The following is a 27801-nucleotide window of genomic DNA, read 5'->3' on the forward strand; positions in this document are numbered from 1 at the left end:
CGTATTTATAGTATGAAAAAAAAAACAGATAAAATAATTAGTCTCGTTCCGGTGTTTGACAAAAAGTCATTCTTTTGTCAAGCGAGCTTCGTGCGATCGTACTATTACATATGCGCTTGAATAAATTGTCAAACGAGTTTCGTGTGACCGTATCATTGTGCGCGTGGATAAGTTATCGTTCATTTTTGCAAAATCGATCCAGCCTTTCTCCGCGACGTACCACGAGATGGCGGTAGCGTTCGAATTTTCGTCGCCGCGCGACTCGCGCAGGCGCGGTGGAGCCGTACGTGATCGCGCATGCGCGCATGTGCGCGCGCGACATTCAAACTTCGCTGCGCCGTACCGGCCGCCAGCACATTTGTTTCACCCAGCCTCCCCCCCAGCGCGCTCACGCGGTCACGCCGCGCGGCGCGAGTGGAGAGTGGGGGGAGTGTTTGGCGGCGCGTTTGTTTAGTTGCGCGCTGACAGCGGCCGCGTTCGAACGTGATTGGCGTGCGTGTCTGTGTTATCCGGAAGGAACGCCGCATTGCCGGCGTCGTCGGTCGTCATCTCGTAACATCGTCGTTGTCGCACGTCAACGATTTCGCGATTACGCACCGCGAAACCATACATCACGCTAACGAACGAAAATCCCTCGTGCCGCCGGAAGTGCGTTCCACGCTCCATCGTGCTGTCCCGTCCCGCGCTGATCGTCCGTCGGCTTCTCGCTGCTCTTTCTTTTTGTCGCCATTCCTTCGCCCTTTCTTCCCCTCTGCTGACGCACGTGTACTGTGTCCGCAAGATTTGTTGACCGTCCGTCTCACCTGTGATCTTCGCCACCACGCTGCACCCACGCAACGCAACATGTCCACGTTGAGCGGGTGATGGCAGAGCGCAGAGGATGTCACGTCGCAAGCAGAGCAACCCCAAACCGCTGAAACGTGAGTCCCGAATATGTGCTTTTTACCTGAGCCGACTTAGTCTCGCGTGCTTCTTTCGTGCAAACTAGAAATCCTTTAACGGAGTCTGTCACGAGCAGTTTCGTCAAAACAATCCAGACAACACGCATTATCTAGAAGACCTCTTTACGACGTCTTTAAACATTCCTTATAGCCGTTTCTAGCAATGTAGTTTAATTTTAATCTCGGTTCAACTAACTCTTCATCTTTTTCTAGTTCGAAGAACAATGCGTGTTCTAAGAACTACAGAAAAAGATGAAGAGTAAGTTGAACCGAGATTAAAGTTAATTTACATTGATATTAGAAAAGCGGGCATTAGATGTCACAAAAGACATCTTCGTGATGTCTCTAAGACGTGTCTTTTAGACATGCTGCGTGTTGTTTGGGAAGAGTGAAAAAGAAGGATATATGTATATTTTTTTCTGGATGCAATCTCATTCTAGGTTTGTTCGTGTCGCAAGCTCCAACACTATCAAGCGCGTTGGAGTGAGTAAGAGCTGGTAGGAGCATATTGGAACATGTTGGAGCACGCGACGCGAACAAACCTTCTAACTTTACCATCTTACTCGTTTTAACTCATTGAAGTTGACAAAAACTACGGACTAATCAAGAGCTTGCCATCTCCTGGCCAGACTTCGTTATAGGGTCTCTGGTGTGTGAACACGTGCCTGGCGCGGTGTAGTGTGTCTGCCATGCCTGCGTGCGTGCGTGCGTGTGCTTTTGACAGCCACGCTTCCTTTCGCGCGAAAGATTCTTGTCGCCGCCATGCTTGTCATTCCAGATTTGAATCCGTTTGTCACGTGCGAGTTTGTCAGGCTAGCCCAAGGCAGATATCTCGATGGCAGGCTTCGCTAAATTCAATCGCACACTGATTCGGATTTCGTTTGCTTGAATCCGTATTCCGAGAGAGGATCACGAGATTTGCGTCGCTTGTACTTTTTGCTGCGCTTAGAAATCTTCGCTTTATCTTTTTTTCAACGAATATACACAGCCTTGACCAGATATTAGACATCTTATTAATTATTATTTAAAATTCTAACTGAAAAATTGGTTTATGGCACTGTAAACTGCCCTTTAAGTTCAAGAACTTTTTAAATTTATATGTAGAGCATCCTAATTCCTTGAGCTAAATAATATTATTTTTAACTTCCATGTGCGTCAAAATGTATATTAATCCATTTCTGCGATTGAAAATTGCTTCGTTTCAAAATAAAGAATTCATATTAACGTTTGCATTTATATAAATAATAAACTAAATTCGAGATAAGTTTTTAATACATTTTTTCAGTTAAATTGTTTTAGTCAAATTAATGATATATTAAATAAACGAATTTAGTATAATGCCACTAACTAATAGGAAGTAACAATGTAGGTAAAAGAATGTCTAGATAAATAAAAAAAATATGAGTGCCTAATATTTTTAATGGTTAAGGTTGTAGGTTAAGGTTGTAGGTTTTTTGTTGCTAAACTATTGAAACTTTTTGTACTTAAAGCAACGTCTACAATGAGATTCTAAGTAAAACGTAAGCTTTAGTTTACCGTAAGAAATTGATTAATCACAGTCGAATGTAAAGAGAATAATCAACTATGATCAATCAACTATGGTCAATTTTTTACTACTTAAGACTCGATGCTTAGGTAACAGCTTATTGTAGAAAGCCTATTAGTCCGGATCTACAATAGGTTTTTAAGCCTTAAGCCATAAGAAATGGACGAATCATAGTCAATTATTCTCCTCGCATTCGACTGTGATTGGTCAATTTCTTGCTTAGCCACAATCTTGTTTTAAGAAGCCGTAAGTCATAAGAAATTGACCAGTCACAGTCGATTATTTTTCTCATATTTGACTGTGATTGGCCAATTTCTTGCGGCTTTACGGCTTACGGTCCTTTAAAGCAAGGTTGTAGACTTAGGGATTTCGAGCAACGCGAAAAACATACAGTTCGGAGTATCGTACATTGGCGCGAGATTTCGAAACCGGAGCACGTTGAGATTGTTGAATTTGGAAACATCGAGGAGCGATTGTAATATCAACTCGGTAATTGCGAATTATGACTGCAAATAAGATTTAAATTATGACTTTTAATCATATATATTTATAAGCATTAAAATATAAAATATAATAAATTATAATTGATTGTCTAACAAACTTCTTCTTTTTTGCAAATTAGATTTTGAAAAATTTTTTTAAATTGACAGAATTATTGACTCTCTATTATTCCTGATTTGAAATAAACATTACGATGATATAATTACCAAAACTTTTAATGTAGAAATAGCATGGCAAAAGAACTATTTGCAAAGTTTATATTTTTTTTTTAATATTTTCAAATTCATTGGAAAATTTGCGAAGTTCAAGATATTGTTATCGATATCGAGGAAGTACGCTTAGAAATTCGTTGCTAACCTAAAAATATCGTTATTTCTCTTTCTTTCCTTTTTTCTTCTCTCTCTTTCTCTTTTTCTGCCAATGGAAGCAATAAATTCTTCCGAGAATAAATCAACGACCGAATAAATTAATTCGCGACGCCGAAGGAGAACGGGTTTCTCGTGACAAAACGGTTCATTCAACGTCTGTCTCCTTTGGAGTTGAAGAGTAAAAGATTAGGTAAAGGACATAACTCGGGACATAATTGTTTCGAAGATGGACTGAAAGTTTAATTAATTTTTTTATTATACATACATGGAACGTTTATTATTATTTATTAATCAGTTTTTTCTCGACGTCGGTATCTTATTAATTAAGTTCATATAAATCTTGTAATTTTATCGACTTGAAATGATTTTTTCGTTTCAATCTTGGAAAATTCGATAAAGTTAATGATAAAATAAGAAAAAATTTTCGTTAAGAAAATTATGTTGCTTCGCGTATTTATAAGATATTTCATTGAAATTATAAATTAATTCTTCAGTAAATGATAAATTAATAAAAAGATCTTATTTTAAAAAAGATTTGGATTGCTTATTTGTTTATATTTTTGGGGTATATATTCAATATTGATAGAAGATAGCAATAGATATCAAGATATTGGTACCTTTATATCAATAATACACATTATGAAACTGTCATATCTAATATGTGATAAATAATTATACTAAATATAGCAGATAAGTAATCAATAAACAAATACTGTAATAAAATGTCAAAACACAAAATAAATAACTTAAATATCATACTTGTTATATTATGCTGTTTATTATATTAATATATTATATAATATATTGATATCATCATTCAATTATTAATATTGTTATAGTAATTATCTATACTCCATCCATACTGCAATTAGAGACGTCATGGTTTCTTATGATCATGATTGTTGTCATGAATCTTTATTGGCTGCCATAAAATTTTTAATATTAAATTCTCATAGATTGATTTTACCATTAAGATATATTTATATTAATGTTTTTGTACGCGGAATATTTGCTGGCCTATGAATGTGACACAGAAGAATTTATTAAATTGCCAAGAAAGTTCGTGCTATTTCATAAGAATGTAAAACAAATAACAAATGCGAAAACGAAGAAAACAGGAAAGTCGCATACACCCGAGAAATGTGAACGTTGAATTCAGTCGATTCGATCGCACTAATTCCGATAGTATCTTTTGCCGTCGAAAGCAGCACGAATTTTTTGCTTACCTGATAACGCGACGCATCCAGTTGCCGCATCCTGTCAGCTGACCTTTCGATTCTAACGGACCTCGTAGTATGAACACGCACGCACTCGATGGCTGACATGACAGATGTGACCATCGCGATTACGCGGATTTCACGCGTTTGTATAATTAGCCATCCGCAGTCGGTCCCTCGTCCTTTGACAGGATGTCCGATTTTTGTTGTCCCATCGCAGCTCCCGGATCATACGAGTATTTATCTGTCATGTGCAGAAATCTGTGATTTCTTAAAAATGTTGCAACCAATTTATCAAAGTATTATTTTATTAAATTTAACAATAAATAATTATTATTCAATTATTGATTAACCAATAATTATTTAATAATTAATAATAATAATTTATTTAATGTATTAATTTATTTAATTTATGTGCTTAATAATTCTGCCACATGAAGTTTTAATTAAAATACATTGTCCTAATTTGATAATTATCGCGATATTCAATTCCCGTTTAATCGCGATTTAAAGAAACGATGCGCACGAATAAAATACTTTATAGAAAAGATTTTCAGATCCAATTACTCTTCGATCTGTCATAAAATAAGATCGATATAAAGGCACAATCATATTAAGAGAAAAATATTTTATTCTTAAATAGAAAATTCTTAAATCTTGTGTGAAAATAATCTTGGACATTGGTTCTGTGCTAATATTATGGCACTAGCATCGTGAGTTATAACTCCGGGTAAAGATTTCTAAACGCAAGAAAAACTTAAATTTATATATGTTACTCTTATTTCAAGATAATAATCAATCTTATTTAATTCCAGGAAGGAATATCGATATTACATATATTATTTAATATTAATATTGTTTTATATTTATACTGCATATTAAGTTACGATAAGATTAATGCCTCTTTCAATGTAGTTTAATTTTAATCTCTCGGTTCGACTAGTTTTCACCTTTTTCTAGATCTAAGAATTAGACAAAGATGAAGTCGAAGCGAGATTGATAAAGTTAATCTACATTGGTAGAAACAGGCATGAGTACGTCCAGAATATTTTTTGTCTCGTCATCAGAAAATCTTTCTGAGAACGGAACGTAGAAAAAAAACGTGAATGAAAAGTAATCGATGCACTCGGCTCGCAGTATAGTTTCTCTTCGGTTTTCCGCGAATCATTTCTCGCCGAAACGCTCGCGTCCGTTCTTTTCTCGCGCTGCGATCGCAAAACGATCGAGGCCAGACGAGATCCCGGGCCCAGATCCAGTGTGTCTGGATCCTTTTCGTCGCCCCCTTCGCCCTTGTCGCGGCGGGCATCTCGCGATCACGTGGCTCGATCACGAAAGTTGGAACCCACTTTCACGTGGCGGCGACTCGTCGGACCGGGTATCTCTTTTTCTCCTGCTGTCCCTCCTCTCACCGGTACCCTGTTTCACGACGTTCTTGCTTCGCGAATCTATTGATTTCGTTTTGAGAAAATCGCTCATTCTCGCGAGAATAATTCCACAGCGATGTCCTCTATTTTTTCTTTGCAGTCGCTGATAATATTTTCGGGAAAGAGGGAAGATTTTAGGTCGAAAAATAAGATTGGTAGAAAATATTTTACATTAAAAAATTCTGATCGATTTCGTTTTGAGAAAATCATTTGTACTGAGAAAAATGTCTGGGTGAAAATGGAATCGAAAGATTCTGATTATGTTAGTCAAAATTCTGGTTATCTCAACTATAATTTTAGTAGATTTAACTAGAAGGATTAGCTGGATTTGACGAATCCCTTAGAAAAGGATTGTATTAGCAGCTAAAGTCACTAGAATTTTAAAGTAGCGCAATTGATTTCAGAATGTTGCGTCAAAATGGCCGAAGTGCATATAGTACACAATTCCAAGCATGATGGTTGGATGGTTCGTCTTTTAAACTGTATTTACATGTTCCTTCGTGCACTTTCATGCACTAAACTTTTACAACAAATAAACCTGTATTAAACTAAAAAACACATAAATTAAGCATTCGTACATATTTTTTTGTCATAAATAAACTAATTACAATTCAAAACATTCATTTACATACTTGACGGCTTCATTTTCCAAAATAAAGTACGCATATACAAATGCATAAATTAGAAATGGCCGCATTTTGCGTCAAAATGAATGCGAGTTTGCGATACTTTAAAGATCTAGTGACTTTAGTAGCAGCCAATTTGGTTCCAAGTAGATTTTTTCGTAAATAATTAATTTTAACAATAATGTAATTTCAAGACATTTTTACATGACATGTTATGTTCCCATTTTTATCGTATCTGGGAATTGCCTAGAGCTTTTAATATTGTATTTAGAAAAAAAAAGTTAATAATGCAACTTTGTGAAAAAGCTGCTAATCTTTTAACTCGATCTTGCTTTTGTAAAAAAACTTGAAAGGATTTATATTGTATGATATTAAATATTGCTGTATTAATGTTGACGTCAGTGAGAAAATGGGGCGGATTTCTAGCATTCCTGAAATTTCTATAGGTTCTTTCCGGAGGCTCCGCATAGTAGGACAGGAAAATCGTGCGTTCGCATTGGGGCCCTCTCGTGGGACATCGATGTTAATGGCCGAGTAATTATTGCGAAGCCGGCTCGTGCGCGTGACTGCTAATTGGGAGCGACCGTAATTGAGTTAATAACGCCGTGTTAAAATAGCGGGCTCGTCCCCTCTTCCACCCGCTAATACGTCTTTCCTTCCCCTTTCACTTCGTTTCGTCGTGGCTTTACCTTTCGCGTATCTCCGTTGCCTTTATTCGCGATTAAAATAAATCCGCGATATTATCTCACTTCGTATAATCACCCTACTTAATCAATCTTATTATAATTTCCATTTTTTATTAATTTCATCTTCTTATCTCTACTTCCTTATATACACTTTTTTGTTTGAATAAGAATATCAATATTAATTATTCCACATCGAATTAACATCCCTGATTGTAAAATAATTCTCTTTTTCCATTTTTTAATTAATTTATTAATTTATTAACTTATAAGTAATTGCACTTTCTGCACAAATTGTGACTTTTTAATAAAGAAAACTTTCTTTTCAAAATTCGGTATCTCGCAAATTAATCGTCGAACTAAAATACTCTCAAGGTAAAGTTACCTGGAGACTAATTAAAAATTCAAGTTTCGCGCCGTTCATTCGCAAACATTGAATCTTTATTTGCTCCGCTGAAAATTTTTACGATTAATTCTTCACTAGAATTTCCAGCAGAGATCATCAATGTTACGGAGATTTTAGGAACGCCGAGAACTCGTTGAACATTCTTTTCTCTTCGTGTTATTGACCCTCCCTCCCCGCCGCGCCGCGTTTCGTCGAAACCGCTTCTTTGACTAACCTCTGCCACATAGGAACGATTCCGCAGGAATCGGCGGCACTTTTATAGCGCGCCGATACTTTTCGCCGTGCATTGCACACATGTGACGGCGATAACGATCGCGATCCGTGACTCTCGGAGAGCGCGGCACGACCGCCGCTACTTCCCTCCGTCTCTCTTTCTTCAGCTCCCGATGTTTCTGCCTTTTACGGCAGAATTCCGACGGCACATTCGTACGGCTCGGAAATCGACGGACGAAGCGAGGTTTCGGCGAAAAAAAAAAAGAAACGTGGAGTTTTGGCCGAAAGGCTGCGCTAACCGATAAGGTCCTTCTGACGTTGTCGATATTTTGTAGTCACCCGGTGTAGGTCCCTTATCTCATATCACTCTCGATGGTCAGTTGCAGCAATCACCTCCTCTCAGCCACGTATATCTTCGTCAGTTTATAAATATGGTCATACAGATTAATCGTAAATTTAGTCATCTTTGTCCTGCGCAAATTAAAATTTGTGCGCATTAATCTCCATAATTAATCGCCATAAAATGATAACATTATAAAAATATCAGTGCAGTGGATTTAACATGCGATGTCTATAGGTACTTTCCATTTGATGACACGAGTCGACACAAATGTCGTTCTATCTTGTTACTCACTGAATGTCAAGAAAGATAGAATGATGTTTATGTCGACTTGTGTGACTCTAAATGGAAAGCATCCTGCTGTCCTATATAATTCTTACTGTATTGTTGTTATTATTAGCACCAACTACAGTCCTATAGATAACTAAGATCGCTGATAATCGCAATGGCCAACCATGAGATTGATTCCTTGATATTACAAATGGCTGCTGAATAAATGATGGGTGGATTTCATAGTCTTTCTGCAAGCAACGCTATTTTTAATACTTTTTTTTAATATTTTTGCGATACTGATATAAATCGTTTGTGCCTCTCTGATAATCTGTAGGACTCTTAACACCAACATAATGTGAAACTTAACACCATAGATTTTAAATCCCCATCATGATATAAACACCAGGAGTCAAAATCATCATGTTAATCAATTAACAATATTAAGTGAAAATCGACCGATGAGATTAAACACACATGAATAAAAAATGCTTTATTCGGTCAAGGTAGTTTTTTTTTTTAGTCTAATAATATTTGAGAGCCGATGCTAGTTGCAACAATAACATCGCGCGTTGGCTCTCAGAGGCTTTTTACTCACATTATTGATTTATATCATTAGAGCCTATACAGTTTTGTGATTGCTAATATTTCTTGTGAATTTATACAATTTCCAGTTCAAGCAAACTGTGCGCCAATTACTTGTCGGTCTTGAAACAATCCTAAACCGAAGCTGGAGTAGTAATATCACAAATTAAATTGACAAACAATTTGATATTATTGATGCAATTAAGCATCTTAGAAAGTTATTAATAATGTTATTTATTATTAATAATCTTAGAAGGTTGTTAATAATTTGATGCCAATAAGCGTTTTAGAAACCATAAGTAATTTATTACGAAAAATATCTCAACCGGTATTTATGAGCAAATTATTAGATATAGAAATATTATTAGCAAAGAAGAGTCTTGATCGAATATGGCATTTTTCACTCATAATGTGATTAATATTAATATCAACACGATGAGAATTATGCACCAATTGTTAATTAAACATCACATAATGTTAAACTCACTGCGATATCTTTTAGAGTGAAGAATCTCGACCGCTCCCTTTGTAATCTTTTTTCTTCTAACTTTCCTTCCAACGAAAAACTAATTTTCTTTTCACTTTACATTAGACACGACTCTCGTATTTTATATACATCTATAGTGTAGAAGATAGACCGATAATAAAATAAGAAAGGAATTTCCCTATTTCTTGAAGATCTTACATTCGGCAAAGAATTTTTCTTGAGTGTTTCGCATGATGTGTAGATTTATATGCCGATCTCTCTGTAAATATTAATTTAATTTAGTCTCAAGTAATCTGAATAAAATAGCGCGTGAGAGACGAGAAAGCGTGACGTCACCGTGACATACCTTTTCGCGGAAATTATTAGAAGATGAATTAAATTGCACATTGAGTTCACGCGACGCGATTCAATTTACGATTATAATGTAATTTGATCTTCGAGCGGTCGAGATATAAATATAGAAAAATTTTATGTGCCGGGTATCGGCTGATACGATAGGAGAGAATCTATTAATATCTATTTTCTATTACAAAGGCCTGTTCTCATTCCTGTTATATCACGAGGATCATCGGCCTTCCTGCGGCGATTTCCTCGATAAATTTCTTTTACTTTAAAAAACTTTTATGTTTTAAACATTTAGGAAGTTCAAAATTCAGATCTTTCTTTGTTTTCGATCTTTCGTAATTTTTAAAGTTATAAAAGATCGAGATTCTGGGTACAAAAAATTCTAAATATTCAAACAACAAGAAACTTTAAGTTGTAAACATGATACTGATTGTGAAAGAAAAATGTTAGGTATTTGTGACTATAATTGCATAAAATAAATTTAAATAAAATATGGTAAAATAATTATGGTTACGAACTTCATTTTTATTATTATCATTACTGTTATAATGTTAATAATAATAATTATGTATATGCTTGCAGTTTTCTCAAACATGAAAAAATATATTATAAATTATGATAATTTCAAATATTTAACATAGTAAATCAATATCAAGATAGAAATGACATAAATAGAATAAACATTTTTATATACTAATTGTTGAAAATTGTAAAAAACTCTGAAATATTCGACATTTTAAAACTCATATTATCCATATATTGACAATCCAAGGAATACATTTTAAAATCCAAAAATTTTAAATTTCTACATGGAGAATGAACGATTTTGCTAAAATATTTAAAAATTTAGATTGCTACAGACATGAAAATAATTTTGTTAGACTATTAAAATAATTATTAGAATAATCTAATTGCTAGCTCAAAGTTTTTTGCAGCACTGCTTATAATGAACGTCTTATAGAATTATTTTGATAGTTCAACAAAATTATTTTCAGATCTGTATCTAGCTAAATCTTCAGATACTTCATCAAAATCTTTCTTTCCATGATAGTATCCAATTGCACACACTCGAATACGTTCTTCGCGCCCATAAATAATATGAATTCCCGCTCACGTTAACGTCGCTACAATTTCAAAACGAGGCGCCTCGGGTTCCATCGCACGCCACCTGAGGGTGCCCAGTGTTACGTAGGGCCCGTGGGAGGGCCCGCATGTCTCTCTCTCCTTCGGGGCCCGACCGAGTATCTCGTCGGCGATCGACGATGCAGAACGGGATAAAGAAGGAGGCGCCCCGCGGGGGTTCAACGGCGCCCCCCTGGAGAGCGCGAGCGTCAAATTAATAAGCGATGATTTTATAGAATGCTTTATTGAATCGTGTTCGCCGTATAAAAGAATATCTCCCATCGCCTCGCCGCCATCGATCGCGCAAAGTGACGGTTCTCATCGGCGAATCCCCCTCCTCCTCGCAGGCGTATTTATGAAAAGTAGAAAATTAAGACATTAGAAAAAAAGTCTGGTTGCATATTAATTAAAATTCTGGTTGAAAAAATGGACAAATCAAAATTTTCTGCTTGCTTTCTTAAATTCTAGTCGAGGTATCCAGAATCTTGTTTAATATGATCAGAATGTTCCGGTTTGTTTATTTTCGATCAGAAATTTTTCTGAGTACAGATTTCGAGATTTAATAACTTTTAGTTGTATATGCGATTATATCTTAATTACATATTTCAATTAATAACAAACATAAGAGATTAGAAAGGGAACATTAAGAGAAAAATGCTTATTTATGACTATAATTGTATAGTATAAAAATAATTATGGCTAGGAGCTACATTTTTATAGTTCTTACAGCTATGATTTAGCAATAATAATTATATTTATAGTTTAAAAAACCATAAACGGCTGAAATATAAAACTGAAAATGACTGTAAATTATAGTTAAATTATAGTAATTTCAGATGCATTGAATGACTAGACATTGAACACCTCTTAGTGTTTTCCGTCTATATAATTAACATTACAACAGATGGCGAATTAGTAATTGTCTTATGAATATTTTTCTTTTTTGTCGACATGTTTCTCGTGCAGGATGACAGTTTCTGTCATTATGTCATTATACAGTTAAACATTTTTCACTTTGGATCATGCAATCCAGGAGTGACTAACCGTTTAACGGTTTGGGAGACGTGGTAATTTATTTAGAAGATCACATGTCGCTGATGATAATTCCAAAGTGAGTCGAAACGTTTGAACTTTATATATTACTGAACATTTAATTTACGTATTAATTTTATGTTTGTCAAATTGATTACGTCATACTTTCTTAGCCTGTTCTTTAGTTTTGCCAATTTTGAGAGTCTGTTAATTTATTTGTTAACAAAGAAAAAAAATTTGCAGATTTTAAATAAATATTTACTCCAATAGTACTAACGAAATATTTATCAAATATAAACATATGTTTATTCGATTTAAACATAACTGTTTTATTTTGAATAAATATTTATTTACTATAAATATAAATATTTCGTTGGTACTATTGGAGTAAATATTTATTTAAAATCTGCAAATTTTTTTTTCAGTGTAGTAATTACAACTACTTTTTTCTCTCAATGAAGGAGGGTAAAATGATTCCAGTGGACCCAGGATCGTATGAGAGACACTGTCCGAGGGAGGCGCGTCTCCCCTTTCTTCTGTGCCGTTATTGTTGCTGTTGTTGCCAGTATATCGTTGTTAATATGACGAGTCGGCCGCGCCTCCCTCGAGATGTGATTCCCCTAGTAAGTTCTCGCGTATCATCGCACGGAGAGATCGCTCGATAACGACACCTCCAGAGTCTTTTGGTCCGCTTAAGAGGATCCTAAAGCCGTTTGTATTACCGATTAAATAATAATTTTTGTACAACAAATACTTTTTTTCTCTTTTACAGATTCGAAAATCCTTTTCCAGGATTTTAATATACACATTAATACGTGTTTGTGAGGTGAAATTTATGCCGAAAACGACAAAAAATTGTGAAATTGAAATCTTAAGAAAATTTTTTTATTGTTCTCCTTTAATCCTGGAAAAGGATTTTCGAATCTGTGAAAGAGAAAAAAGTATTTGTTATACAAAAATTACGATTTAGTCGGTAATACAGACGGCTTTAGAATCCCCTTAATTGAACACTCTCTTCGATCCAATGATCGAACGATCTCTCTGTCTCCTTCTCTCCCCGAGAGATGTAACGCGAGCCTCGTGTCGCTGATAGACACGATGCCGAACACATTGATGCTTATACCGCCGTGTCGGATGCTGCGTCTTGTATGGTTAGCTGGTTGTATTGTGGCGGTATTGAGGTCCATTTGAGATGTATTTCGTGTCTGTTGGGCGAAGATACGACTTCAACGTTGTAACTGATTGTTTTATCTTGTAAATTTGTCGGCAAGAGCCACGGTTAACCCTGATAATCAATTTGACGACACGTTTTGATAATAATTTGCTTTGCTTAAAAAAATGTACTGTTTTAAATATGTTTAACTGATGAAGGAAATATAAATAAGAGGATACCTTATATTTATTTCGTTTCTTCGATATTTCCTATGTTAGATTAAATTTGATTGAATACTTGTGTTTCAATTAATTCTCTCAAAGTATATCATGCGATTCATAGAGAGAAAAATTTATTTATTATTTTATTATATAAGTTTTTTATTATAGATTTTTTTAGCCATAAAACACATATATTAATCTTTACGCTTTAAACAAACTACATAGGTATATATGAAAGTTGTGTTCATAACGTTCTGTTTTCATTGAGCAACACATTTTTATAGATCATTTATTTCATTTGTTATTAGTTTTATTGTTAATAAACAAAAATTTAAAAAAAAATAATAATCTAAATTTTTTTATATAAATGTATTAAGTACTAAACATATGGTAAGTTTTATTAAGATTCATCAATTAATTTATAACAAATAAATATTTTGTTTATTTACTGAACAATTAATGTCTCAATGTAACTTTACATAAATATTTTTGAATTCATATAGTACTTATATAAAAAAAATTATGATTTTTATCATTATTTTGTAATAATACATTTTCATATATTTTTATTAGAGTAAAAATTTAAAAAATATTACTTTTTATTGGAGTATAACGTTTGATCCAGATGGTAAAAAAATTTGAAAAAATTCATGAATGCCTCTATTTTTATAACAAATTTATTCTCAACATTTGATCAAGTTCCTATATTATGTCAAATGATTGGAGAACCTCCTTAAGGAATTCAAACATAGTTTAAGTTTATAATTATAAATTGTAAGAAACTCCAAAACATTCGACATTTAAAAAATTCAAATATTATACATTGACAGAAAGAAATTAACTTTAAGACCTAAAAGTCTCGAGTTTCTAGTATCCAATCGCAGCCATTCGAATTCGCTTTCGCGTGTAGGAGAATCGCGACGTCTCCCACCCCGATAATATTCCGAAAGGCCTGAAAGAGATCCTGTCTGTTTCACTTGCAGCGGAACAGGCGGGTTATCGGTGTAAAGGCGCGTTTACACGCATGTAGGGGGCCCCTCCCGTCCTCGGCCCTTAGTCGACCAACACCGCAAAGAGAGCGCAGAGGGAGGGGGCGAGCGGGGGGTACGAACGGGTGGGGGGAGGGCGACACGAGAAAGAAGGAGAGGAGAAACCGCGCGCGCGGACACCATTCCGGCGAGATGCCGGGGCCGTGTCGTAACAGGCCGGAGTGACACCACAATGCGGTGTAGCAATTTGTAGGCTCGCCCTTCCCCCTCCCTCTCTTGTCCCCTCCCGTTTTATCCCGTTCCTCGTCGCTCTCTTCAGCTTTAGCTCCTCGGTTGTATTTATGAGGCGAGTCCCGGTATCGGTTCCGCGCTCGCTGAAGGAAGGACGAGGTGCACCAGCGAGAGTGCACCTCGTCTACAGGTGGGGGCACGAAGGACAAGGGCGGAAGGGGAGGAAGGGTGACGCGCGGGAGAGGATCGAGGGAAGAAAGGCTAACTAGGCGAGATCAGCGGCGCGATAGTTGTCTCTGGCGCGTTTCTCCGCAAAGACAGGAAGGGCCTTCCAGAGAGAGACAGAGAGAGAGAGAGAGAGAGGGGGATCGAAAGGGGGGATCGCGCGCGGGAGACATCCGCGGCAACGGTGGAATAAGGGACTCGGGCGAGAGGAAGATAAGAGCCGCTGATGGATCTTCCTCCGCTTCTTTCTTTTTTCTCCTTTGATGTTATATATGATGTATCCTGAATCACTCTATATAGCTCCAAAAATGTGGATTTTGATCGACAATTAGATTCTCGCAAACATTTTTTAAGATTTGTAGATTACTGAAGTTTTTGACATATGAAGGCGTGTTGTAGCAAATCATGATTATACTTCGGTTATTTTGCATTAAAAGCGATTTTTTCTTAACAAATATTTATATACGTGACACTTATTTTCTTTTATATTCCTAATAAATTTCGATTAATTATCTGAATTTCTCGATAGATCTTTTTTAGTCTTGCAAATTTAGCCTATTTAAAATTCCAATTACCATATTTACAATTTTTTCCTACAAATATATCTTTTTCATAAATAAATGTAAAAAGTCAAATCAGGTTTTGGTACCTAATAATATTTTTGCGAATCTTACAATTTCCAGTTCAAGCAAACTGTGCGCCGGTTATTTGTTTTGAAACAGTTTTAAACTGAAGCTAAAATATGTAATATCAAAATTAATATATCACTATTACAATTAAATTGACAAATAATTTAATAACACATGTGCTATAAACGAGCACTTTTCTCTTTAAAATACTGTGAAGAATTTATTATAAAAAATATCATTTCAGTCAGGACTCGAACTTTACAGAAAATTTGGAAAATTTGTGTTAAATTTATTTAACACACTTTACGTGTCTCAAGTGATCTGCTTAAATTTTTATGTTAATTTAATACAAGAATATATTAGAAAGTAATATAAATATTATGTAAAAAAATTAATACTGACACACAATTTGTAAGCAAACTGAAAATATTTTTCAGTGAAGTTTAACATTTATAATATGTTAAATTAACATATATTTTAATCATTTAGCTTAGAATTTACATTTTAAGACACATTTTTATGTTATTTCTTTACTTACTCATAAATTATATTATTTTGACGCTAAGAAATGTTCAATATTATATTATAAAATATAATAAATTTAACACACATAATATTTAAATAACATACATTATGTGAAATGACATTCGAATATATGTTCGAAATTAAAAATTTTAAAAAGGACTTGAATGGACACAAAAATATAAAATGTTTTTTACTACGTTGAATCTCCCTATAACTCTCCCTAACGAGTGTCTTATCAATTCGATCACCGAGTGTAATAATATTTAATTTATTAACCGATATGTTGAAAGAACGTCTTTTTCAGGTGACGTAAATAGGAATTAAATCTTGGAATTTTTTTCGATTATTTTATCCTCATAAATTGCTTTGAATTCCGTCATCATTAAGCGATAAAACCTCGATACGCTTCGATTGATATTGGCAACATCTGAACATTCGCAGCCGCGAATCGCTCGTTTCCGCTAATCGGCGCGATACTGTTCGACCTAATCCCGATTAGTGAATCTATCGCTCTTTACGAGCCGAGATTATCCACGCGCCGTAGTCGTTCACGCGCGTCAGAGATCGCTCGATCGGCGTTCGATGTCGCGATGTACGTGACGTTCGCGGCAGACTAAAATCTGCGGTATCGTCGGCTATCAGCTCATTACGCTAATATTCGGCTCACGGCATGTCGCGGTATCGCGATACCGCGGTATATATCGCGATCGTGCCTTTTTGCACGGCCGCGTCCGTGTGTCCTCGCGCACACGTGCGCTGAGGTCGCGCATCGCCGTTTTTGGTCGTCCGCCTCCTCTTCCCGTCGCCACCGCCGCCGATCGATCGCTGATCTTCGGTGTATAGTGGAGAGAATCGCAAGAGAAATTCTCTGTTTCGTGTTTACGAAGTCGCGGCCGGGATCCGGGATTCCGTTCGCGTATTCGCCGCACGATTCAATTCGATAAGAAAGCTTCGGGTTTTTGATTTCTTCCTATTTCGAAAACGTGTTGACAATTAATTATATAGAACGAAATCTTTTTTATAATTATTAAATTTGTTAATTTTCTTTGTATATGTTCTCCTTTTTTATCATACAATAAAAAATATTTTGTATTTGTGTTGGAAATGGCCATTCCGAGACCTTATTAAAATTATGTGTTGAATTTTTTAACATATTTGAATGTTAATTTAACATAATGTGATTAATGATATGTTATTTAAATAATTTGTGTTAAATTGGTATTCAACATTTTTTAATTTCAAATGACACAATTTATAAATTAACAAATAAAATATGCGTTAATTTAATATATTATGAATGTTAATTTTATTGAAAAAAAATGCTTCGATGATTTGATTACAAACTGTGTCAGTATTATCTTCTTTGTTTATCATCTTAAATGATATTTATGTTACCTTTTCTAACGTACTTATCTTGTGTTAAATTAACACATAAATTTGAATGAACCGTTTAAGACACGTGAAAGTGTTAAATTTAACACAAATTTTCCGACGGACTGAAAAAAGAATCTGCAGATTACATTCATTGGATTTCATTCTGATTGATATGATCTGCAGAATCTTTTGGTTCGTTCGTTTTCAACCAGAAATTTTTCTTAGTGTATCTTACAGAAATGTAATATTGGGTAATTTATAAATACTGAAAGACACTATAATTAATTACTTATTTTAAGTACTGTTGTTCAGTGCTTTAATACTTCACATATAATTAATTACTATCTTTTAGTAATAAAGTATTACAAAATAAAAGCTGTATGTATGTGAGTGTAGCGCAGTAATTATTGCGTAAATTTAGACGTTGGCTTTACATACATATATAAGTTATATTTAAGATGATGTACACATTAGGAGAGTGGGGAGAATTTTTTCTGTGTTCTTGATTTCGCTGAGAATGACTCCAAATGTGGCCAAAACTTTTGAATTATGTTATTCATTATTTATATTAATAATGATAGGATACAAATAGAAAAGCGAGAATAAGATGAAGATTTATTACGAGATTTTTTTCTTGTACGCAGATAGGAAATGGAAAATGTGAAATGAGAATGAAGAAATAAGAAAGACTCCTGGCCACCAAAATTTTATCAACGAGAGATACAGTATTATTTTAGATTTATATCTTTTTTTTCTTCCTATTTAGATATAATTTACTTTATCTACTTTATCTGTTATGTAAACATAATTTTTTGAAACTCAATGCTTTTGAAAACCATATATTCTTTTCCTTCCCTTTTTCTTCGTCAATAAAATAGAAAGCAGAAGATTATCAACCACAAAATTGTTATCAACAAGACATAATATCACTTAGATTTATATCTTTTTCTTTCTTAGTTAGGTATCTTTTACTATCTATTTTTTACTATCACTGTATATTTTATCTACTGTATGAGATTTCTGAGAATAAGTATCTCTTACGCCACACGCTCTTCATTTTCTACTCCTCGTCCTATTAATGGTTGGTTTTAGGGATACGATATCATGTAGATTACCACGAAGTATCTGCCTCTTCTCAAGTCTCAAGATAAAGCAACCGGGGCAGGATGGTTACCCGATTCTCTTGCACTCTTTCGATTTCGACCGCATGATATGCGCGCGTGTCCTGATCTTTCTCTTCGATCGATCGTAAGCGATTCGAGATTAATAACGCGCTTAATAACACGCTTACATTTTCATAGAATCGATGCTCTACATTGAAAAGAAAATGTCGAAGCATTACGAAGCAAATGTTACTTGCGACGTTTTCTTCGATATTTGTATTAGTTGCGAAAAAATTGAATTGTAATGACGAAATATACATTTTTGTGAAACATATCACATTAATTGTAAAAAAAATAAAATATATGGCTTACTTGCTAGGAATAAAATTTTATTTATCGTCGTATTTAAATAAAGATTTATTTCAGTGAAATAAATATATTTCTCACAGATAAATTTTTAAGTATCTTTTTCTCAGTGTAGGAATGGAAACCTTACATCTCGTTGCGTTTTTCGAAAGTTTTCGATCGTATCATTTCTTTATTTCTTTATTACTATTTATTATGTTCGCAATTATAAGCTATATAACTCATAATCTTATTTGTATCTTGAGTCGTGATGTAACTATCGCGAATTATAACGAGAAATCTATATCTTTCCTTTTCTTTAAACGACATGAATCATTTCGTAATCCGTATATGTGTGAATCAACTAATATGAATGCATCACAAACGAGTTTTTTTCATTTAATCTTATCTCAACTGCAGTGATTAATTGATACAATCCAACGCATCTATCATTCTAGAAAAACGCATAATCTAAGATAATTTAAGATATCTGAACGAGTATGTAAAACTCTTTATTTATTCATAATGTGCTTATTTATGGAGAAAATCTTACGTACAATTTTAATCATAAAGGGAATAATAAAAGAAATATGTAAAAGTAAAAATGTAATTATATTATTAAATAAATTATTAACTCTTTAATAAATAAATAATTAGAATAAATCGCAATATGTTTAATCATTGAGACAATAATTTCACGTGATTTATTTTCAATTGATTATAAATTCAGAATAGGATCAAAGAACTCTTTTAAAGATTGAAAAGATGACAAGCAAAAATTCGATGAATAGATATTCATCATGTACGCATCAGTTTTACAAAGCGCAAAATGGGTGTTAATGCAAATTTAACCTCTGTTATACAGTCACAGCGAGTTATGTAAAGTTATTCGCGTTGATTGTCGCACGCTGATAAATGAATGGATTTAAGCAATTGCAAATGCTTACAGACGGAAACGGCAAAAAATGTAAGTTATCCATTCTGCCAATATGTGGAGTGTCCTATGAAAATATAAAAAACAAGAATGTTAACAAGTATTGTGTCTGTCATATTAATTAAATTTCTATTTTATTACTCCTTTACTTAAAAAATACACAACTCAAAAGGTTTATTTATTTTTAAGTTTATTTATTTTTCCACTTGAAAGAGCAACGAAAAATTATTGACTAATCAAATAATATTGGCAAAAAAAGATATATTCTCAAATGTTATTTTTATTACTTTCGTTTCACAATCCTTAAAAAATTACTCTTTTTGAATTGTTATGATTTTTTTGAACTACTCTTTTTGAGTTGTAATGATTTTTTTATTAAGTTAGTTCACTTTTAATGATTGATAGATAATGTTCACTTAATTTGTTTATGACAATAATTTGAAAATCACATTTTTTTCTCACTTGTGTCACTTTTGAAATAAGGAAGGAATACAAAAAAAGATATTTTATTAATAACATTAATTTAATTGTAAGTAATCTTATTAATTTAATAACAATATTAATGAAACAAATTTCCAATATTTTATTAAAACGAGAGTTGTATTTATTTCAATGTGTACTTATTAACAAGATTTTTTAAATTAAACGTTGTTAATACATTACTTTTTCCGTATATAAAAAAGTATTTGAATATAAAGGCATTAAAAATAAAACGAAATATCCATCCACCGATGACGTTTAAGATTAAAGTGCACCTCTTTACACTTTTCGGGATTATTGTTCCGACAATCCTTTCTTTGAGCGACCCATCAAGACCGATCGTCGAAGAAGCGAAGCGCATTTCACGGTATAACTCGCCTCGAAATTCAAGACGCTAGTAACATCCTCATCCAAGATCACCGGACGATTTTCAGGTGCCTGCCATTTCACGGTATCGGCGCGGAGATCGTCGTGCGTGTACCCCGATTGGGATGCTGCGCCCGATCCTCCCCCTCGTCCACCTCTTCTCGCCTCTTCTCACGTCTCTTCTCCCGCGAGCAGCGTCAGTATGTATCTGAGTGCCCCTTTTCTCCTCAATCATCGGGTTTATCCGAGCCTCTTCAGATAAGAGTGGCGCCTCGGTCATTTCATAGCCGGGATACCACCAACTGCCGATCGCGATAGCGTCGAAATTAAGCACGACCTCTCGGTGGCAATTAAAGCTTCCCACGTCGAAATGTGTCTCGAGAAGAGTGCATCGCTCCCCCAAATGATTTTTTTAAATTAGTTGCTAAAACCGCGTTGACGATCGATTCGCCCATTTGCAAATCGTTTCGCGATCGTGATCGGATGGTATGCATCTGGAGCGATCGTCATGGTGGTCTTTAGCACTTATATTCTGCATTTGTAAATAAATTATTCTATATATTTAGTTGACATTTCATATTAATATTAGCAATCATTTATATTATTATTAATATATGTGATATAATAACACAGGACTCCAAAAAAATTTTTTGGAGAGAAACAAACCAGAGTAGGTTTCTTATAGATTTAGAGTTGCTGAGCCGTTCTCGCGTCCAGTTTTTTAGTCGAAAAGATAATGGAAAATCTATGAAAATTAAAACATTTGAAGAAAATGCAAAATAAATATGATATTGAAAAAACGTCGCAGAACTGATTTAAATACATTTTGGTAAGTTAAACAAAAGAAATAAAAAAATTTTGTTTCACTAATGTTAGGTATTATAATTATAATTATAAATTAAAGAGAGCGATATTAAAGGAGGATTTTTTTATAGTACAAATTACAAAGAATTGATCGACTATCTAATTCTATTATGTTTTTAAATTACATTTTTATCACATTTACAGTGGCGGACAAAAGAAAGTTTAAAGTTGGTACTCGTGTATATAAGTATCGATAACGTTAGTATTAGATCGTTTTTGATGATGTTGGTAACACTGAACTAATTTGTGGTATCCCACCATTTTATACCACTTATGATTTGTTTTATTTATTTAAATTTTCTTATATTGTTCAAAATTTGCGGCGGACAAAAGTAAGTTTAAAAGATATTTTATTTTATAAAATATCCTTATAATTAGATATTTTATAATAAACTACTAAAATTTTGTTGATTTTTCTCTTTCTGTATATATTTCATTCCTTTTAACCTATTCATTTGTACTTTAATTTTGTAGATGAATAAAAGTAATAGAAAATTTGTCAATGTTAGACAGCTGATAGTGAGGGATAGAAGAAATGGTCTAGGATTCAAAGAAATTTCAAAAAGATATGAAATTTCCATGATGGAAGCGAAGAAAATTTGCGACAAATAAATACGGTACTGTAAATGATTTAGTCAAATGTGGCAGACCAAGAAAAACATCAATGAGAGACAGGAGAATAATTCGACAAGTAAACAAAAATTCCGTCATATCAGCTCGAGCCATGAAAGAAAATTTAAATCTTGTTCACATACACGAAAGAACAGTGAGAAGGAGATTAAATGAAAATGGATTAAAAAATTATATAGCAAGAAAGAAACCTTTTATTAACGCTAAAAATCAGAAAAAGCGTCTGCTGTTTGCTAAACAGTATATTACTAAGCCCTCATCATTTTGGGAATATATTATATGGTCTGATGAATCTAAATTTGAGTTAATGAAAATAAAAAGAAAAGGAAAAGAGTATGGTGTAGGTCATCAGATCGCCTAAAAAAGCAAAATGTTCAATCGACTATTAAGCACGGTGGCGGTTCGATTATGATTTGGGGCTGTTTCTCTAAAAAGGGTATTGGGAAATTGGTTAAAATCGATGGGAGAATGACTGGTGTTGACTATTAATATATATAACATTTTAAATAATAATTTACTACAGTCAGTAGAAAAGATACTTGGGATCGTTTATCTTCCAGCAAGATAAGCACCCTTTTAAAGTGGTATCTAAATTTTTTACTGAAAAGAAAATTGAAAAACTCAAATGGCCACCATAGTCGCCAGATATTAATCCTATAGAGAATCTCTGGACGATTTTAGATGAACACATTCCTTTAAGTACCCGTACTAACAAAGAATCATTTTGGAAAGCAGTACAACAAAAATGGTATAATCTTCCAATAAATATATTAGAAAACTTAGTTAACAGTATACCAAAAAGACTACAAGCAGTAATAGAAAGCAAAGGAGGTTCTACAAACTATTAAAATTAACAAACTGTTCAAATACAAAGATAATAATCAAAAAATATAAAATTAAACTTACTTTTGTCCACCTAATTTTCTTATTTATTCAATTGTTTAAAAACTGTATTAACTTCCTATGTCTTTATATTCTATTCTTATGTTATTCATTACTTTGTAAGATACAGATATTTAAAAAATATTCATTCATGTTTCAAAATACAGTTCCGTTTTCTCAGAATGATGATGTTCTTTGTATAATTTACCTTTTAAACTTTCTTTTGTCCGCCACTGTATATGTGTGACAAAATCTATTATATTTCATAGAAATTTTATTGTTAACTATAATTGTTGAAATTTTATTGTTAACATATAATTGTATTGTTAACTGTTGCTTCATGCAATTGTATAAAATTATCAGTATTCGTTACTACGGCGGCGCCAACGATATCCGAGTATGCGAGGAATAAGAGAAGCTGCACGAGACTCAAAGACGCCTGTTTTCGTTATCGGGCCTCTGCCAAGGGAGAAGAAGGGAGTTTATACACTACGGAAGGTGTTTATCGAGTAAATACGAGCGAGCAATTAGGTGTCTTCGACGGTGTGCACGTGCCGTTGTTTGTCTGGTTAAACAAGATATTATTATACGAACAAACCGCGCGCTCACGAGAAAAGGGAATGAATGGGGAGAAGAAAAGGAAGGTTAGAGCGATTCTCGCTATCTTTCTATACATATTCAATGGTTTACCGAAACCATTAAGTCATTTTTAAGCAGCTCCTATATATACCATCAATATTATTTTATAATTATTATATATTACACTATTAATATTCATAAAATCATAACAATTTGAATTATTTTTAATTATTTCTATGGGTCGCTGCTGCTCCTCAATTTTTCATTAATTTAATTAAAACAGTGCATTTAGATAAATATAGGTAAAACTGCAGAAAAGGAGAGCAACCGCCGATGATCTTGACCTTGACATATGTTGTCAAGGTCACGAGTGACCTCCAACAGGTTTTAGCCGTCGCTCGTCATTCATTAAAAATTTATTAACAAAAAAAGTTTGAAAAATGATGTCTCTTTTCTACTATATAAAACAAAAATTTGCTGCTTTGAAATATATTTTACAACTTTCCACGCGAAGTGACTCTCATCCCACCTCCCTCTCTGCTACGGAGCGCACGACTTTCACGTGGGAGTCGCTTTGCGTAAAAAGTTATTATGTAAGCAAGGAAGGATATAGAATAGTTTTTAATATTATATATAGTAGAAATAAAACATCATTTTTTAAAACTTTTTTGTTATTAACTTTTGAATGAATGACGAGCGATGGCTAAAACCTGTTGAAGGTCACTCGGGGTGATGACCTTGACAACATATGTCAAGATCAAGATTATCGGCGGTTGCTCCCCTTTTTTACAGTTGTACCTATAAATATATTAAATTTTCCTTTAATATTTAATACTATGTAATAACAGTGTTATTGATGCCGTCTATAGACAATTTGATATAACTATATATTTATATAACTTCCAATCAAATTATGCAATAATTTGCTTATTTTTTTATTATGAGTTGAACGTTTGACTTTGTTGTTACCTAATTGTCATTATCCATATAGAGTTTTACAATTGACTCAGTGCTGAGCCATTACTAGTTGCCACAGTTCAGATACTGACGCAATATCTAAGCATTGGATGATAACTTGAGCCCAGTTATTTTAATCAGTGATTTATAGTGTTGGAACAGATACCGTTTGAAAGGTATCTAGATATAGATATAGGTATTGTGTGGGAAAAGTATTTAGATATAAGTATAGATACATTTTTTACAATTATCTAGATATAGATACAGATATAAATAAAAAGTATCTGAAAATTTAGATATTTTTTAGGTACTTTCAACAAAAAAAAGAAGGAAAAGTTGGGGAAAACAGGAAAAGTAGAAATAATAAGCAACGTAAATTAAATATCACATTTTGTTTGTTTATTTTAACAAAACCTAAACGATAACATTAAAATTGGTTTCATTAATAGTTTTAAATAAAAATCGAGTATTATTTAGTTTTACATGCATATGCATATCTACAAAATTAGTTTTAATGAAAAGCTTTAACCATAAGAATATCGGTCTTTAATTAGTATATCAGCGCATAGGTACTAGTACTAGATTGCTAATTTCTGAGTTGATTTAATATGCTTTTCAACAAGCGACACAGATGACACGGTATGATGCACAGTGTATCATTATATCCTTGTTGTTCGTCAATATTAAACATGCTGAGATGATCACTGCGTTATACTGTGTCGCTTGTAGGAAGGCATTCTTAATGCCGGCGACAGTATTTGTGTATAAATACCTTGTATCTATGTATCTAAAATTTAAAAGATACCGTATCAAAAAATAACTAGATCCGGATATAGGTATCTCCGCCTATAAGGATCTAGGTAATGCACTTAGATACAGCTAAAGTATCTAGATACTTTTATCTAGATACGTTCCAACACTGATGATTTGCTAGTGATGGCTTAGTCTGTTTAGCTAGATCTGTCTAATTGATAGAACTTTGGTCGTCAGTAGTTATAATAATCGTAGCGTTACCTAAGCGTTGATACAAATTTTTTTTTTTAGAAAAGTTGATAACTAATCACCGAGCTACAGAGATTTGGTGAAGATTCCGTACATTTTTTAATATTTCTAAATTAGACAGCACTTCCTGAGTGAAACGGCTATTGTTCTACACGGAGAGAATTTTCTTTTAAAATTTACCCTGAAAATATGATAGTTGTGGTATAATACAATATTTTAAAGATTTTTACCATGCACTTCAGTAAAATTAATTAAACTTATTTTGTACTTTATTGCAGTTTTATTAATGAATGAGAGAGACTTACATTAAAAAATTCTTCGAAATACAATTTCCCACAACTATCATATTTTTAAGATAAAGAAAACTCTCTTCAAGATAAAGAAAAAAATTTTTTCGTGTAGATATGAGTACTAGAGTACTTGGGCGATAAAACACAAACGAGGAAGGCGTACTAGAGAAAGTCTAGTTTTTTAAAAGATAGGTTATCAATATATATATATGTTCATTCAAGTGTTTTCAAAAGTGATCACATTAAAATTTTACTAGTGTCCATTTTTGTTAATTAGTCTATCGGTGATTAGATGTCAACTATCATGATGATTAGATTTCTAGAAGACAGGTCTATGTTGTCAAAATGTGGTTGCTGAATGAAACCTGAATGTTACCTTCGATTACGTAATTATTCAAGTTTTACCTTTCAATGTCCATTTTGATAGTATGGTTTATTGACGTTAAAAATGAGAGCTGACTTTCATAAATGAGTACCTTACTATGCAGTGGTACTCACAAATAGACCAATATCTTATAAATTACACAATATATTTCAAAGAACGTTTGATTGATACAATATGCTGCGCAAATTTCTCAATATTATTTCTAAGCGAGCAATAATATTATGCAATATTAAATATTCAATAATATTGATCGTCTAAGGCCCATTTCCACAACTCACGGTTAACTCTTAACCGAGATTCAACTTGTTTTTATCTCTTTCCAATTCTAGAATTGAAAAGAGTTAACCATGAGTTGTGAAACTGGGCCTAAGGGTAGCTTTAAAGGAACTCTCAAAACTCTCCTGAGATCCAATTGTTCGTAGACGTATATCTCGCGTGACGAAAAACACAATAGAAGTGATACAAGTTTTTCCCAATGTCACGCGTGAAAGCGTAAGTCATAATAAGAATCATTTGCAAAACAAATCCAAGCTACTTTGCACTTTAGGCAAGAATTAGAAATCCATGATGTTTTTCTCATATAATTAATATTAGCTTTAATAATTATATCGCGAGGAGTCTTTAGGCTATCTTTAATCATTGATGCCTTCTGTAACTCTGACGTATATTGTTTTAGAATAAAAACCATACATTATTTTGTTAAATCGAACAATCTGATCTATTGCGAAAATTTTCTACAAATTTTTACGAAGATTCTTCGAATAATTTACGTAATAATTTATTTCTGATACGTTATGTTATATTGGATTTATATTACTGAATGTAAAATTATAACATTGATGTTACGTTATTTCTAGTTGGTATATTTATTGAGATGCAATATTTTAAATAAAGATAAAAGAAAGTTGTTTGTTCATAAATATTTTTGTATCACACACACACGTATTGTTTATTATTCTTATTATATATATTATATTATTGATAGTATGTATATAATTGTATGTACATGTAAATATATGTACATGTAATATAGTACGCCCTTCTATATTTAAACAAATAACCTTCTTTTATTTTTGTTTAAAATATTGCACATCCCAATAAGCACCAATTAAAAATATCTAACATAACATCAATGTTACAATTTCACGTCTAACAATGTAAATGTATAATACATATTTAAGTTAGATGTTGGAATAATACATCTGTATGTATTTTAAATAAACTTATCCCAGATGTACAGGGTGTATCTAAAATAACGTACACTAATCATACACTGCTATTTCTAATAAAAAACTGAGTCGAAAAGTCCTCTACCATTCTGTAATTTTCGTAATAGTTAACAAGATATTAATTACTAAAAATCGCGGTGAATATTAGTTTTCAATAATTTTTTACTCAAATACTATCATAATTTTGCAGAAAAACTGCAAGAGACAAAAATTGTTTATTTTCTTCTCATAAAGTTATGAGAATTTTTTCAGAATTTTTTAATACCGTATTTTCTCATGTTGGTAAAAATAAGAAAATGCAG

The 27801-nt window shown here is 33.2% G+C and overlaps 1 protein-coding gene across 1 annotated transcript in view; it reads left to right on the top strand.

Moving 5' to 3' along the window:
* The first annotated feature begins 472 nt into the window (after positions 1 to 472).
* The window catches only part of ush (Zinc finger protein ush), a 262597-nt gene continuing 235268 nt past the window's right edge, over positions 473 to 27801 (top strand). Inside the window, exon 1 of the mRNA XM_018450770.1 lies at positions 473 to 920. Coding sequence (XP_018306272.1) covers positions 881 to 920 — 40 coding nt within the window. The 5' untranslated portion in view covers positions 473 to 880. The remainder of the gene's footprint in view (positions 921 to 27801) is intronic.

Source organism: Mycetomoellerius zeteki, unplaced genomic scaffold, assembly GCF_001594055.1.
Source record: "Mycetomoellerius zeteki isolate Tzet28-1 unplaced genomic scaffold, Tzet1.0 scaffold297, whole genome shotgun sequence".
NCBI classification, from domain to species: domain Eukaryota; kingdom Metazoa; phylum Arthropoda; class Insecta; order Hymenoptera; family Formicidae; genus Mycetomoellerius; species Mycetomoellerius zeteki.